Raw genomic sequence first — 12458 nt, forward strand, 5'->3', positions numbered from 1 at the left:
TCTTCAAAAAGTAAATGTCATGAACCAATCTAACGTTTCAAATAAAGAACCGATGAGATTTTGCAAATTTTATGCGTTTTTTTTAAAAAAAAGTTATCAAGCTCTTAAAAAATCACCCTTTATAATATTCAACCGAATAGACCACGTCCAGCCCGCAGTCAAAAAATTATAGCAACCGTAGCTGAGAGTGTACCGAAGATCGTGGAGAGTCAATTCTGCGTCGTCTCCTACAACTAGGACTCACGCATGGAAACACTTGGTGTATTTACATCGAGATCTTATACAAAATGTGCACGAACTGAAACCGTTAGACCTTCCTAAGCAACACTCTATGGGGTCTTGAAAATATCCAAGAGACACGACGTTTTCGAACCAAATTTTGTTAAGCGGGCCATTTCTGTCTCTATGGGTATGTTAGCAACACTCTATGGGGTCTTGAAAATATCCAAGAGACACGACGTATTCGAGCCAAATTTTGTTAAGCGGGCCATTTCTGTCTCTATGGGTATGTTAGCAAAGAAAATTGCCGCATTTCGGACGAAGAGCACCTTAAAGAGAATCAAGAGCTCCCATTTCATTCAGAAAAAAATAATAATTTTGTGTTGTTTTGGGCTGTTGGAATCATTGGCCCATTTTTCTTCAAAAATGATGCCGGTGATATCACGTAATGATAACTGACAATTTGATGTCTTAAATTGATGCTCACGATCTCGGCGACATTTGGATTCAATAAGACAGTACCGCTTCCCACTCATCGCATCAGTCAATGGATTTATTGAGAGAACACTTTGGTGAGTAGATATTTTCAAGTTTGACCAACAAGATCGTATTAAATCACAGCATTAGACTTTTTCATGTGTAAAATGTATGCGGACAATCCCGCTTCGATTCAGGCCTTGGAGCTAAACATTATTATCGAAGCGCTTGAACGTGTCATCGAAAATTGGACGCAACGGATGGACCATCTGAGACGTAGCCGCGGCCAATATTCGAACGAGATAATTTTCAAAAAATAAATGCCAAAGTATAAATAATATAATAAATATTCCCCATTAAATTTAAAGTTTTGATCTAAACCTTAAATTTATAAAACGATGAACTTCGCTACTATAATTGACGTTTTTGACATCACTTCCATATATTAGATCTAACCTCTTTGGTAAATCACATACAAGTATACCTATCTCATTTGAAGATGAATCTGGTGTAATTTTCGCTGACGGGAAGTAAAATATAGTAATAAAACTAAATCAAAGAATGAAGTTGAAACCTTTTTCTACATTCTTATACCCTTGCAATATGTTTCTACAGAGTATAATAGTTTTGTTCACCTAACGAGATAGATATGGAGTTACTTATTTATAAATGATCAGGATGATGAGACAAAATGAAATCCGGAAGTCTGTCAGTCCTCCCGTCCATGCAAACGATAAATTAAGTAAGAATTGAGATATTTTGATGAGACTTTCTACACGTAGTCCCTGGCATCCAAGAAGGAATAGTATTACATAATAATCGAATTCTAAAGTGCCATAGCAAAGCTCAACAATAAGATACCAGGCTGTAATTTAGTAAAACGAATTGCATTAGGGATGTGCATTTGTGATTAAAAAATGTTTAGAAAGTGGGCGTGGGCATAGATCCAAGACTCATACCGCTTCATGACATCCTGGTAGCAGGATGAATGCTAATCATAGATTCTCAAGCACCAATTTCTTGCTTTCATTGACGTGTTGATCATCAGTTGATGTTGACGGCCGTGCTGGACGTGGTTTCGTCAACGCATTCTCGATCCTCTTTGATAACTTTTTACCACTCAAAACACTCGTTAACGACAAACAAATATTGCAGAACGTTTCGGCACCTAAAATTTGATTCCACACTCAAAAATTAATGGAACTTATGAACTTACTTGAATAATTTCACTTATCGTTAAAATCGTCGAATGCACTTTATGTATTTCAAAGAGAGAGTGTTCAAGAGTACAGATGTGTTATTTAACTCGCTCCGTGAATGCAATCTTTTCAAAAAAACAATTAATCATAAAACCAAGCAAAAAGTAAAAAAAAAAAAAAAAACAATTTATAATTTGTAAACAAACATTAAAAACAGTGCACACAAATTAATAATAATAATCATAAACAATTAGTGCACGAACCAACAAGTGAAAACAAAATAACAAAAAATCAAACAAACAATAATGAGTGCTTCGCAGCCTCATCAACAAGGCCGTAGGCATTTCTTAAATGCCTACTTCAGCTTTGTCGACCCAACAACAACCACAACTACTGGCAATAAAAAGTGTAACGGCGATGATGAGTCATCGCGGCGATCAGCTGGAAAGGAATCGAAGCAAAGAACGCAGTCAACAGTAGCAGCCGAAAACAACGATCGGGCAACAAGAAATGCCCTGACACCAGCCAGCCTGCAGGTACCAGCAAACGCGCAGGCAACGAAGAAAATCACAAAGCGAGGTGAGAGTGTACCAAAAGGCCCGTCTGTACAAACAGGCATTGACCGCTACGTCAATATAAAAAGGAAATTAAGTCCTTCTAAATCAGCGGTCAATCCTAAAAAAATTCAAGGCGGCACACCAAATAAAAATAAAACGGAAGTTTTAAATGGCAACAGATTTGCCATACTAAGCAATGGCTCAGACGACGATTCGAAGGGTACCACCACAGTCGTTAATGCCAAACCACCTCCAATATATTTGCGCGAGCGTAGCGAATTTAAGTGAAATTGTTTGCACTACCAATTTTGATATAGTGCCTTTGAAAAAAGGCAATATAGGCGAAACAAAAATTCAGTCCTAAACTGAAAAAAGTTTCATGGAAATCGTTACATTTTTGTCGAATAAAAACAAAAATTATTATTCGTATCAGCCGAAGAGCTCTAAGGGCCTAGTTGTTGTAATCAAGGGTATAGAGTCCGCCGTAGACTCTAGTGAAGTGAAAGAAGCATTGGAAGAATGTGGTTTTGGAATTAAAACAGTTGTAAATATATTTAATAGTACCACAGCCCATTGAATTGTTGCCGAATTCGAATCAACTAAAAAAAAATGAGACCCATCCTATATACAATCTGAAATATTTGCTGCATCGCAGAGTAACTGCGGAAGAACCACATAAAAGAAACGGTCCGGTACAATGTACTAACTGCCAAGAATATGGGCATACTAAATCATATTGCACTCTACGCAGTGTATGTGGTATGTGGTGATTTATATCCCACTTCGAACTGCACCCTTAAGAAAGAAGAATTAAATAAAAAATGTAAATGGGAAAATCACACTGTATAAAAAGATTTGAAATCGAAGTTGTCACAGGGCATTCAAGCACGTCGTAACCAAGTATTACAAACACCCCGTAATGAAATTATAGCAACCTCAGAGAAAAGCTCATATCCTATTACTTCTATCAATAATAATATGCAAGGAAGCTATGCAAATGTGGTGAAAGGCAACACTGTGCTAATGCAACTGCCGCAAAATCCTCCAAATGGAGGTATTGAAACTATGATTATAAATCTTACACAGTGTATGAAACAATTTATGACAAGCATGCAAAACATGATCCAAGATTTAATAATTTAAATAAAACAGGAGCTTACTAAATATCTGTATATGGAATGCTAACAGTGTTAACCAACATAAATTAGAGATTATCAGATTTCTGTCTGAAAAGAATATTGATGTAATGCTTATATCAGAAACTCATTTAACAAATAAAAATAATTTCAATATTTCAGGATTTAGTGTCTATGTCACAAATCATCCAGATGGAAAAGCGCATGGTGGCACGGCAGTGTTGATTAGAAATCGTTTAAACCACTATGCCCTAGAATCGCATGCTACTCCACAGTTATAAGCTACAACAATTTCACTCAAAAATCGGGGTTGTGACTTAAACCTTACTGCTATATACTATCCACCTTGTTTTAAAATTGCAGAAATCGAATTTAAAGACTTTTTTGGAACACTAGGTCAAAAATTTCTAGCGGGTGGAGATTACAACGCAAAACACACGACAGTTGTACTACACTATTATGAATAAGCATAATAAGCTGGATATAATATCTCTTGGTAAGCCAACATACTGGCCCAGTGATAAAAGAAAAATACCAGACTTAATAGATTTTGCTGTAGTCAAAAATATAGATAGATCGCTAATGACAGCTGATACATGTACAGACTTATCATCTGATCATTCTTCTGTAGTAATAAAGTTATACGAACAGCCCATGATATTTGAGCCAAAAGTTTCTCTAACATCACATAAAACTTACTGGCTGAAATATAGAAAGTATATCAGCACCCACATCAATATTGATTGCAAAATAAATACAGGAAGAGACATTGATGAAAATATAAGAGAAATTGCTGATTTAATACGAGTAACTAATGCAGCTGTATTGGCAACACCAAAAAGAAACAACAAACCAGTTGGTTTTAGAAAGATCACCAAAATTGAAATAAAGAAACTTGTAAATGAGAAAAGGCGAGCTAGGCGGGAATGGCAGTTAAATCGCTCCCCTTCAACTCTGCTTCAACTGAAATCTGCTGTACGAAAGTTAAAAAAAGCGCTTAAACGCGAAGAGGAACACAAAACTGACAATTATGTAAAGAAACTGTCAATCACGCTACAGTGGGTACATGTGTAATGAAAATATCCATAAAGACCTTGGTATCTCTATGGTAAAGAAATAAGTAAAAGACAGCAGAATTAAATATATATCTAAACTCCGTGATCACCCAAACCCTTTGGCTAATGCTTTGGTACATTCCTGCGATCACACACGCCTTAAAAGAAGAGATATGCCCGCGTACTGAAGAGCAATGTATCACCAAAACAGCTCAATCACTTGCTTGAGCGTGTCTAGTTTTTTAAACAGATTTAAGATTTAATAACTTATTGTTAGGCTTTTAAAACAAAACGCAGATTCAATAAATAAAAAGATATTGAAAAAAAAAAGAAAGACACGCCTATACTAAACAGTAATGATGTGACTTTTGGTACAGATATCACTGATATCGTAACAGTTCATCGTTCCATCGAAGGCGATATTTGTCGTGACCAAAACGCGCAAAGGACCATAAATCTTCCGCAGAACATTTCTCTCGAAAACTCGTAACGTCGTCTCATCAGATGTTGTCATTGTTCATGCCTCTGCACTATATAGCAGAACGGGAATAATGAATGACTTATAGAGTTTTGTTTTTGTTCGTCAAGAGAGGACTTTACTTCTCAATTGCCTACTCAGTCCGAAGTAGCACCTGTTGGCAAGAGATATTCTATGTTGGATTTTGAGACTGGCATTGTTGTTGGTGTTGATGCTGGTTCCAAGGTAGGCGAAGTTGTCTACGTTTTCGAAGTTATGACTGTCACCAGTGACGTGAGAGCACAGTCTCGAGCGCGACGACTGTTTGTTTGATGACAGGGATTTTTGGTCTTGTCCTTGTTCACAACCAGATCCATCTGCTTCGTTGCCTTAATCATTCTGGAGAAATCAGAACTAACTGCGCGATTTTTAAGGCCAATGATATCAATATTATCAGCGGTACACACTTGGTACTTCTGCAGCTCGAATTTTTTTCTCCAGAAGTAGGTAGAAGAAGTCACAGGAAAGGGAGTCGCCTTGTCTGAAATCTCGATTAGTATCAAATGGCTGAGAGAGGTCCTTCCCGATCCTGATGGAGCTTTTGGTGTTGGTCAACGTTAGTTTACACAGCCGTATTAGTTTTGCGGGGATACCAAATTCAGACATCGCGATATAAAGGCAGCTCCTTTTCGTGCTGTCGAAAGCAGCTTTGAAATCGACGAAGAGGTGGTGTGTGTCGATTCTCCTTTCACGGGTCTTTTCCAAAATGTGGCGCATAGTTAATCTTTCACACAATACGCTCGATAGAACTTTATAGGCGATGTTGAGGAGGCTTATCCCGCAGTAGTTGGCGCAGATAGTGGGGGCTCTCTTTTTGTGGACTGGGCAGAGCACACTTAAATTCCAATCGTTGGGCATGCTTTCTTCCGACCATATTCTACAAAGAAGTTGATACATGCTCCTTATCAGTTCTTTGCCGCCGTGTTTGAATAGATGGGTCGGCAATCCATTAGCACCCACATCCTTGTTGTGCTTCAGACGGGTAATTAATATTCGAACTTCTTCATGGTCGGGCAATGGAACGTACAGTCAATGTCACCGATTGAGGAATCGCCTTTTCTTGCCGTTATACTTTCACTGCATTCGTCAGATTGGAGAAGTCTTCCCTCCATAATTTTGGTATGCTCTGGGCATCAGTCACTAGATCATCCTGGGGGTTGTACAAGAGTATGCTCCGGTCTTGAAAGCTTTTTCACCTTTCCATAGTAGCTCGCTTTCAAACGGATGTTTACTGGCTACCCAGAGGATACTTGGTCAAAGACCGGAAGTCGTGAACTGCTCGAGACATATGTAAAATAATCGTTTCTGGCGACTCCTAAGTGAATGGCGATCAAAGAACTTTCCTCACTTGCGTCAACTTTTTGACTCCATCCAACCTAATATTAAATATTTCGACGCATTAAAAAGTCTTACTATATTTTGTTTACAGTAATATGTATTTCGTAATCTTGTTAACTTTTAATAACCTCAGGAAAAATATTTCTGGCACTGCCATGTAACCTGTGAGGATATTAATTCCATAAGTGGACGATGGGCGTGGCACCGCTCGCAATTAGGTGAAAACCCTTATCTCGTGACCTACTCGACCAACTTAAACCAAATTTGACATGTAGTATTATTCTGATACTTTTATGTTTATGCAAAAATGGGAGAAATTGAAGTAGTAGTAGTTAAATTTTTTTCGCGTAGAACTCATTTTTGTGTTAGCGGCCTTCGGCCGCGCTTCAAAAAAAATAACTCTGGTCGGTCCAACAACGGGGTGTAACAAATTTTTTTCGCGTAGAACTCCTTTTTGCGTGCCTACTTCTCATACTACATAGCCTTGCAACATAATGCTACAGAGTACAATAATTTTGTTCACCGATTGAACTCCCCAAAATTTTTAATTAAGTTCATGGTTGCACCGTTGCTGAGTTCATCTTGGTCGTATAGAAATTGTAAAAAATAATCGCGTGAAAATGTTCGAGATTTAATTATATTTCTTGGTCAAGAAGAATACTTGTATTTTAAGCTAGTGCAATCAACATAAATAGCGCTCGTATTTTAAAACGTTCTGATAAACTCAAAACAGTGGCGGATTAACGTCTTTGAAACAATGCGTTCTGACTGCCAAGATGTCATTAAACGTATTATTGCTAACGATGAGCCTTGGATCTTACGACTCGCTTACGACCTGGAAACAGATGATCAATCGACCGAAGGTGAGAAAAACCCAAAAAAATCACCTCAAAACAAGTCGAAAACCAAAGTTTGTTAACAGTTTTCTTCGATTATCTAGGTGTGGTGCACTTCTAATTGCTCCTTCTTGAGCTTTTCATCAAATTTTAAACCTCCTTTAACTCCGTGTAACTTCTGGCTATAAACCAAACTCAAACGACAGCTCCGTGGAAACCGTTTTAAGTCATTGAAGGCTAAATAGCTACCATAGATTCGATTGCGTATACTATACTCGTATACATACTCGTATATCTGTTTACGACAATTTTCGATGACTCGGTATAGGATTTCGGCTGGAATTTCGGTTATAGCGTTGCGCTGATGTTGTCTTCGAACTCCTCTCGCGTTGTTGCTTGATTGATTTGATCAAACTGCAGGAAAAATAGTTGGTCAATATCGAGTTATAACGCTCGCTATTGATGGTAACTGCATTTCTTACCTCATTTCGAAAGAAATAAAGCCCGATGTGCTGTAAATTTTTGGGCAAGCAATTGTGTATGGTATTTGACTTACTCTAATAGTGAAAATTTTGTTGATTGGCAAAGCCATGAAGTTAGTAATGGATTTCATATCTGAAGATTATTATTCGATGAAAACAAATTTCTATGAAAAATGAGAACGAGAATTTTCTAAAAATTTTTACATTTTACAAGCAGTGTACTATAAAGACTACGTAACGTGATGAAATGGCAAGCTTCACTGAAAACCCTGGCCGCTTCGAGCTATCAAAATCACGTCATCCCTATTGGTAGATGATGTCATTACTCTATGTCTATTTCGATTATGCATGTTTAACCCTCATTTGTACTTATGGGTCCAGCCAGAACTTTTTGAACTTTAAATCACGATTTCATTTTCTAGTACACACGTTTATGTTTCAATACTTCATGATATCCTAGATGGTATATTTTATTATGATTTTGTTCATATATATATTTATAAAAATTGATAAATAGTTTTTAAATTATAGTTTTCAACCGAAAAGTCATATTGAGTACTAATGGGTCTGGCCAGACCCATGCGCTCATTACGCAACGGGAATATACTTTTGTATGAATCTTGTTATTCTATTCATGATTTGTTTTGCTCATTTCAATTTAAAGTTCCGTTATCAAAAACATTGTTGTGAAGAAGTGAAAAGTGATGTTCACATTCAAGTAAAGAATAATCGGTGGTATTCTGTGAAAGTGTGTATTTATTGAATAAAAATGAATAAAATAGATTTCATATATGATAATGTGCCGCGTAGTGATCCAAATTTTTATGACTTGGTTGCAAATGCTTTGACAGACGAGATTGAAAACAATAGTGAAAATGATGATAATGATCTTGATTTCAGCGCCTCAGAAATAGAAAATGAGTTGGAATTTGAAGCTTCAGATGTTGAAGCTGAACATGAAATTAAAGTCGCTGAAGAATATAGTAGCACAGATAGCGACGATGATTTGAATACTGATGAAGGTAACAACTTTATTGGCAAAGATGGGACCGTTTGGAGTAAGGCAGCACCTCAAAGTAGTCGTGTTCGCTCCCATAATGTACTGCGTTCATCCGGTGGATCGACAATCACATCATGTTCGCCTGTTGAAGTTATCGATGCGTTTTTTACACCAAACATGTCATACATCATTGTAAGCGAAACCAACTATTACGGTACGGAAAAAACTAATGAATGGAACTTTAAAAATCCCAACAAATTGAAAGACTGGCAAAGCTTTACAGAAACGGAGCTCAGAGGTTTTCTAGGCATTCTTATAGCAGCAGGAGTCAGCAATAACAATAGTCAGGCTGCGTCAGTTTTATGGAAAACAAACCAAGTGGCAATTTTCAGAGCAACGATGTCTTACCGTCGGTTTTTGACCATATCCCGTTATATACGATTTGATGACGGTCGCACTAGACCTTTCCGCTTAGAAACAGATAAAGTGACACCTATACGAGATATTTGGAACTTTCTAAATGCAAATCTCCGGTAGAATTTTCGTCCATATAGCGATATAACTGTTGACGAACAACTTTTTCCGTATCGAGGAAGAACGAAATTTACTCAGTACATACCTTCAAAACCGGCTAAGTACGGTATAAAAATATGGTGGGCTTGTGACGCAAAAACTCATTATCCTTTGAGTGGAAATATCTATACCGGAAAAGAACCCAACGAAGGGAGAGCAAAGAACCAAGGGGAAAATGAGCTTATACGTTTGGTTTCAAAATATTCAAATTCTGGGCGCACAATAGTAGCTGACAACTTTTTTTCCTCTTTAAATTTATGTAAGCGGCTAATAAGCTTGGGGCTGTCCTTCGTTGGAACCCTTCGAAGCAATAAAGCATGTATCCCACCTGAAATGAAGAAAAACAGGAATAGGGCAGTTCTTTCATCTGAGTTTGGATTTCATCAAGACAACGTAGCCATTTGTTCATTTGTATGTTCCTAAGAAAAACAAAGCGGTTACTCTCCACGGTACATTACGATAAGGAAGTTGAAGGCGTCAGGCGAAAACCAGCAGCAATAATGCATTACAACAAAAATAAAGTTGGTGTTGATGCCATGGACCAAATGCTAACGCATTACACTACCAAAAGAAAAACTAAGAGATGGACTCTTGCATTTTTTTTATAATATTGTTGATGTAATGGCATTAGGCAGTTTTATTATATGCAAAGAAAATAATAATTACACTAAATCAGACGCTCGTAGAAAGTTTTTATATGATTTGTCCGAAATGTTAGCTCATCCGTAAATCGAGTCGAGACGTAACAATATACATACATATAATAAAGCATTCCGTTTGCCGTTTCGCAATTGAAGATATTTTGGGAAAAGGTTGAGGTATGTATTCAGTAATGTTATATATATAGGGCAAACACATTTACAAGTTACAAAATTTATTTTACAGAAACAACCAAATACGCTAACAGACACCAAAAGTGAGACTTTAAAAAAGAAAAGGAACTGCAGCTTATGCCATGCTCAAGACAAACATCGTCGTATAACAAGGTTCTTTTGCAAAGAGTGCGCAGATGCTGTATGTCAACAACATTCAAAATGTTATTACAAATGCTTTAAGTGCATAAAGGAAAATTAATTCGATTTTCAATCTTTTACTTGCTTTTCGTGAATACTTTATTTGAGTTTTTAAAATTTTGTTTGAAATAAAAAAATTAAAGGTTCTCCAAAATGATGTTAGGTTTGCTTTTGGGTCCAGCCAGGCCCATTGGTACTCTATATGACAATCCAAGTATCCGTCAAAATGAGGGTTAACAGGATGCACCTGGATAGCCTGGACAAGGCCCATCACATTTTGTAAGGAATAATATAGCCTTTTTGTTTGTTTTCTATCCATTCTCACTAACAAGCAAACTTACCTTCGAAATATTGGTCATCTTCGAGTATTGCACTTTCCTCGAACAATTTGAACATAAAGATTCAGATCATATATCAATTTGAATATAATAGAGGAGAAATGCTGTTTATTTAAATAATACTAATTCTCTGTTTTACAAGTTTTGGATAATCGAAGACATACATATCGTCACCTGAAATGCAAAATAACGTAACAACATTTTCGGAAATTTACAGTGGCATGATTGAAACCCGAAATAAAATGGAACATGAGTGAAAAAAAATTTTAATATTGGTTAAAACTGGTTTATATCTGAGCGCAGAACCTGAAAATGTGGAACATATGTAATACTATGTATAGTATGTAATTTGAAGTAGTGAAGCGTAATCAACATGACACTCAATTTCGAATTCTATGATGATGCGTTATTTTGCATTTCAGTTGACGATATATTGTTTCTATTATGTATTAGAGATGGATCGGCACTATAAGTTACTACATTCCAAATCAAATTCCCAGGCTTAAAGCGGCATATACATACATGCTTTTACTTACCCAAACGGATGACTGGCGGTAGTGAAGAATAGGGTTTTACCACTATCAGTATAAGTGAATACATTTGAAATGTGCGCTTAAATGAAAAAAACATTTTTAACTTTTCTAGATAATAATTTGTTTTCAAGTATGTTCATAGTATATTCAGATGTATTTATTCATTAACTGCTGTAGCATTAATGTCGTACTGTAGCAGTTTCTATCCCATATTTATAGTAAATTGCTAAATAAGCGGCTATTAACTGAATGTGTCTTGTCCATAAAGAACCAAAAATTATAGTTAAAACTTTTATATTTTTATAATTCAACAAGGATTTCAAATTAAAAACATAAACAGCGCAGTAGGAAATATGTATGTGTTTTTCGGTATGTTTCTGTTCGCAGGCATTTCTCCAAAAATAAAACCACTTATAATATTTAAAACACTTTTAATGACTACTTTCAGTACAAATTTTTACATATGACTTTAATTCTTAAAAAAATTTCGTTAAATCGTGATACTGTCACAGAATGTGATACGGTTTGTGAATAAACAACTATTGTTCTGAGAAGTATTTACAAAAGCCTTACAACTGCAAAAGAAAATATGTTGTGGGTTTATGTTTAACTAGCCCTTTAGAAATGTTGAGAACAAAATCAAATAGCTTACTACATATACAGTGAATCAATAAAGTTTACATACACCTATTTCCAAAAATTTTAATAAAAATAAAAAAAAAATTTGTTATATCTATTTCAAAAGGTATATATTTTACAATAAATACAGCATATCAAAATATCTTTTTTAACACAAATAAAAGGAAATTAAAACAAAAGATTAGAATGTGCTTAAATCATATAAAAAAGTTTACATACACTAACGACTATTTATATAAATCAAAAGTAACTACAATAATTTTAGATGTACCAGGTTGTTCAATAAGTTTTGTCGTTTGATAACACAATTTTATGATTCTAAATACACTTCATTCTTCATCAGTATAATCTCCCTGAACATTACTACACTTGCTCCAACGATCCTCTAATCTGTGGATCCCATCCCTGACGTGAGAATCCGGAAGGTCTGCAAAATACGCTTCAACAGCCGTTATGACCCCTTCATTTGATGAATGTTATGAGTTCTGGAAACAAATGGAAGTCGCTGGGAGCCAAATCTGGTGAATACGGTGGATGATCCAACAA

The 12458-nt window shown here is 36.1% G+C and overlaps 1 protein-coding gene across 15 annotated transcripts in view; it reads right to left on the reverse strand.

Moving 5' to 3' along the window:
- Positions 1 to 11844, reverse strand: part of LOC105225850 (glutamate receptor ionotropic, kainate 2) — a 237334-nt gene extending 225490 nt beyond the window's left edge. For 5 of the 15 annotated variants that reach the window (XM_049460328.1, XM_049460326.1, XM_049460325.1 and 2 more), the window contains exon 1: positions 11277 to 11843. Coding sequence is in view for 11 of the 15 variants with exons in the window: in XM_049460323.1 (XP_049316280.1) it covers positions 11277 to 11370 (94 nt within the window). In the remaining 4 variants the exon portion in view is untranslated. Of the gene's footprint in view, positions 1 to 10743; positions 10915 to 11276 lie in introns of all 15 variants that reach the window. The other 10 variants (XM_049460321.1, XM_049460320.1, XM_049460316.1 and 7 more) reach the window with 8 other exon arrangements.
- Positions 11845 to 12458: the final 614 nt, after the last annotated feature.

The sequence above is a fragment of the Bactrocera dorsalis genome, chromosome 6 (assembly GCF_023373825.1).
Source record: "Bactrocera dorsalis isolate Fly_Bdor chromosome 6, ASM2337382v1, whole genome shotgun sequence".
Lineage (NCBI taxonomy): Eukaryota > Metazoa > Arthropoda > Insecta > Diptera > Tephritidae > Bactrocera > Bactrocera dorsalis.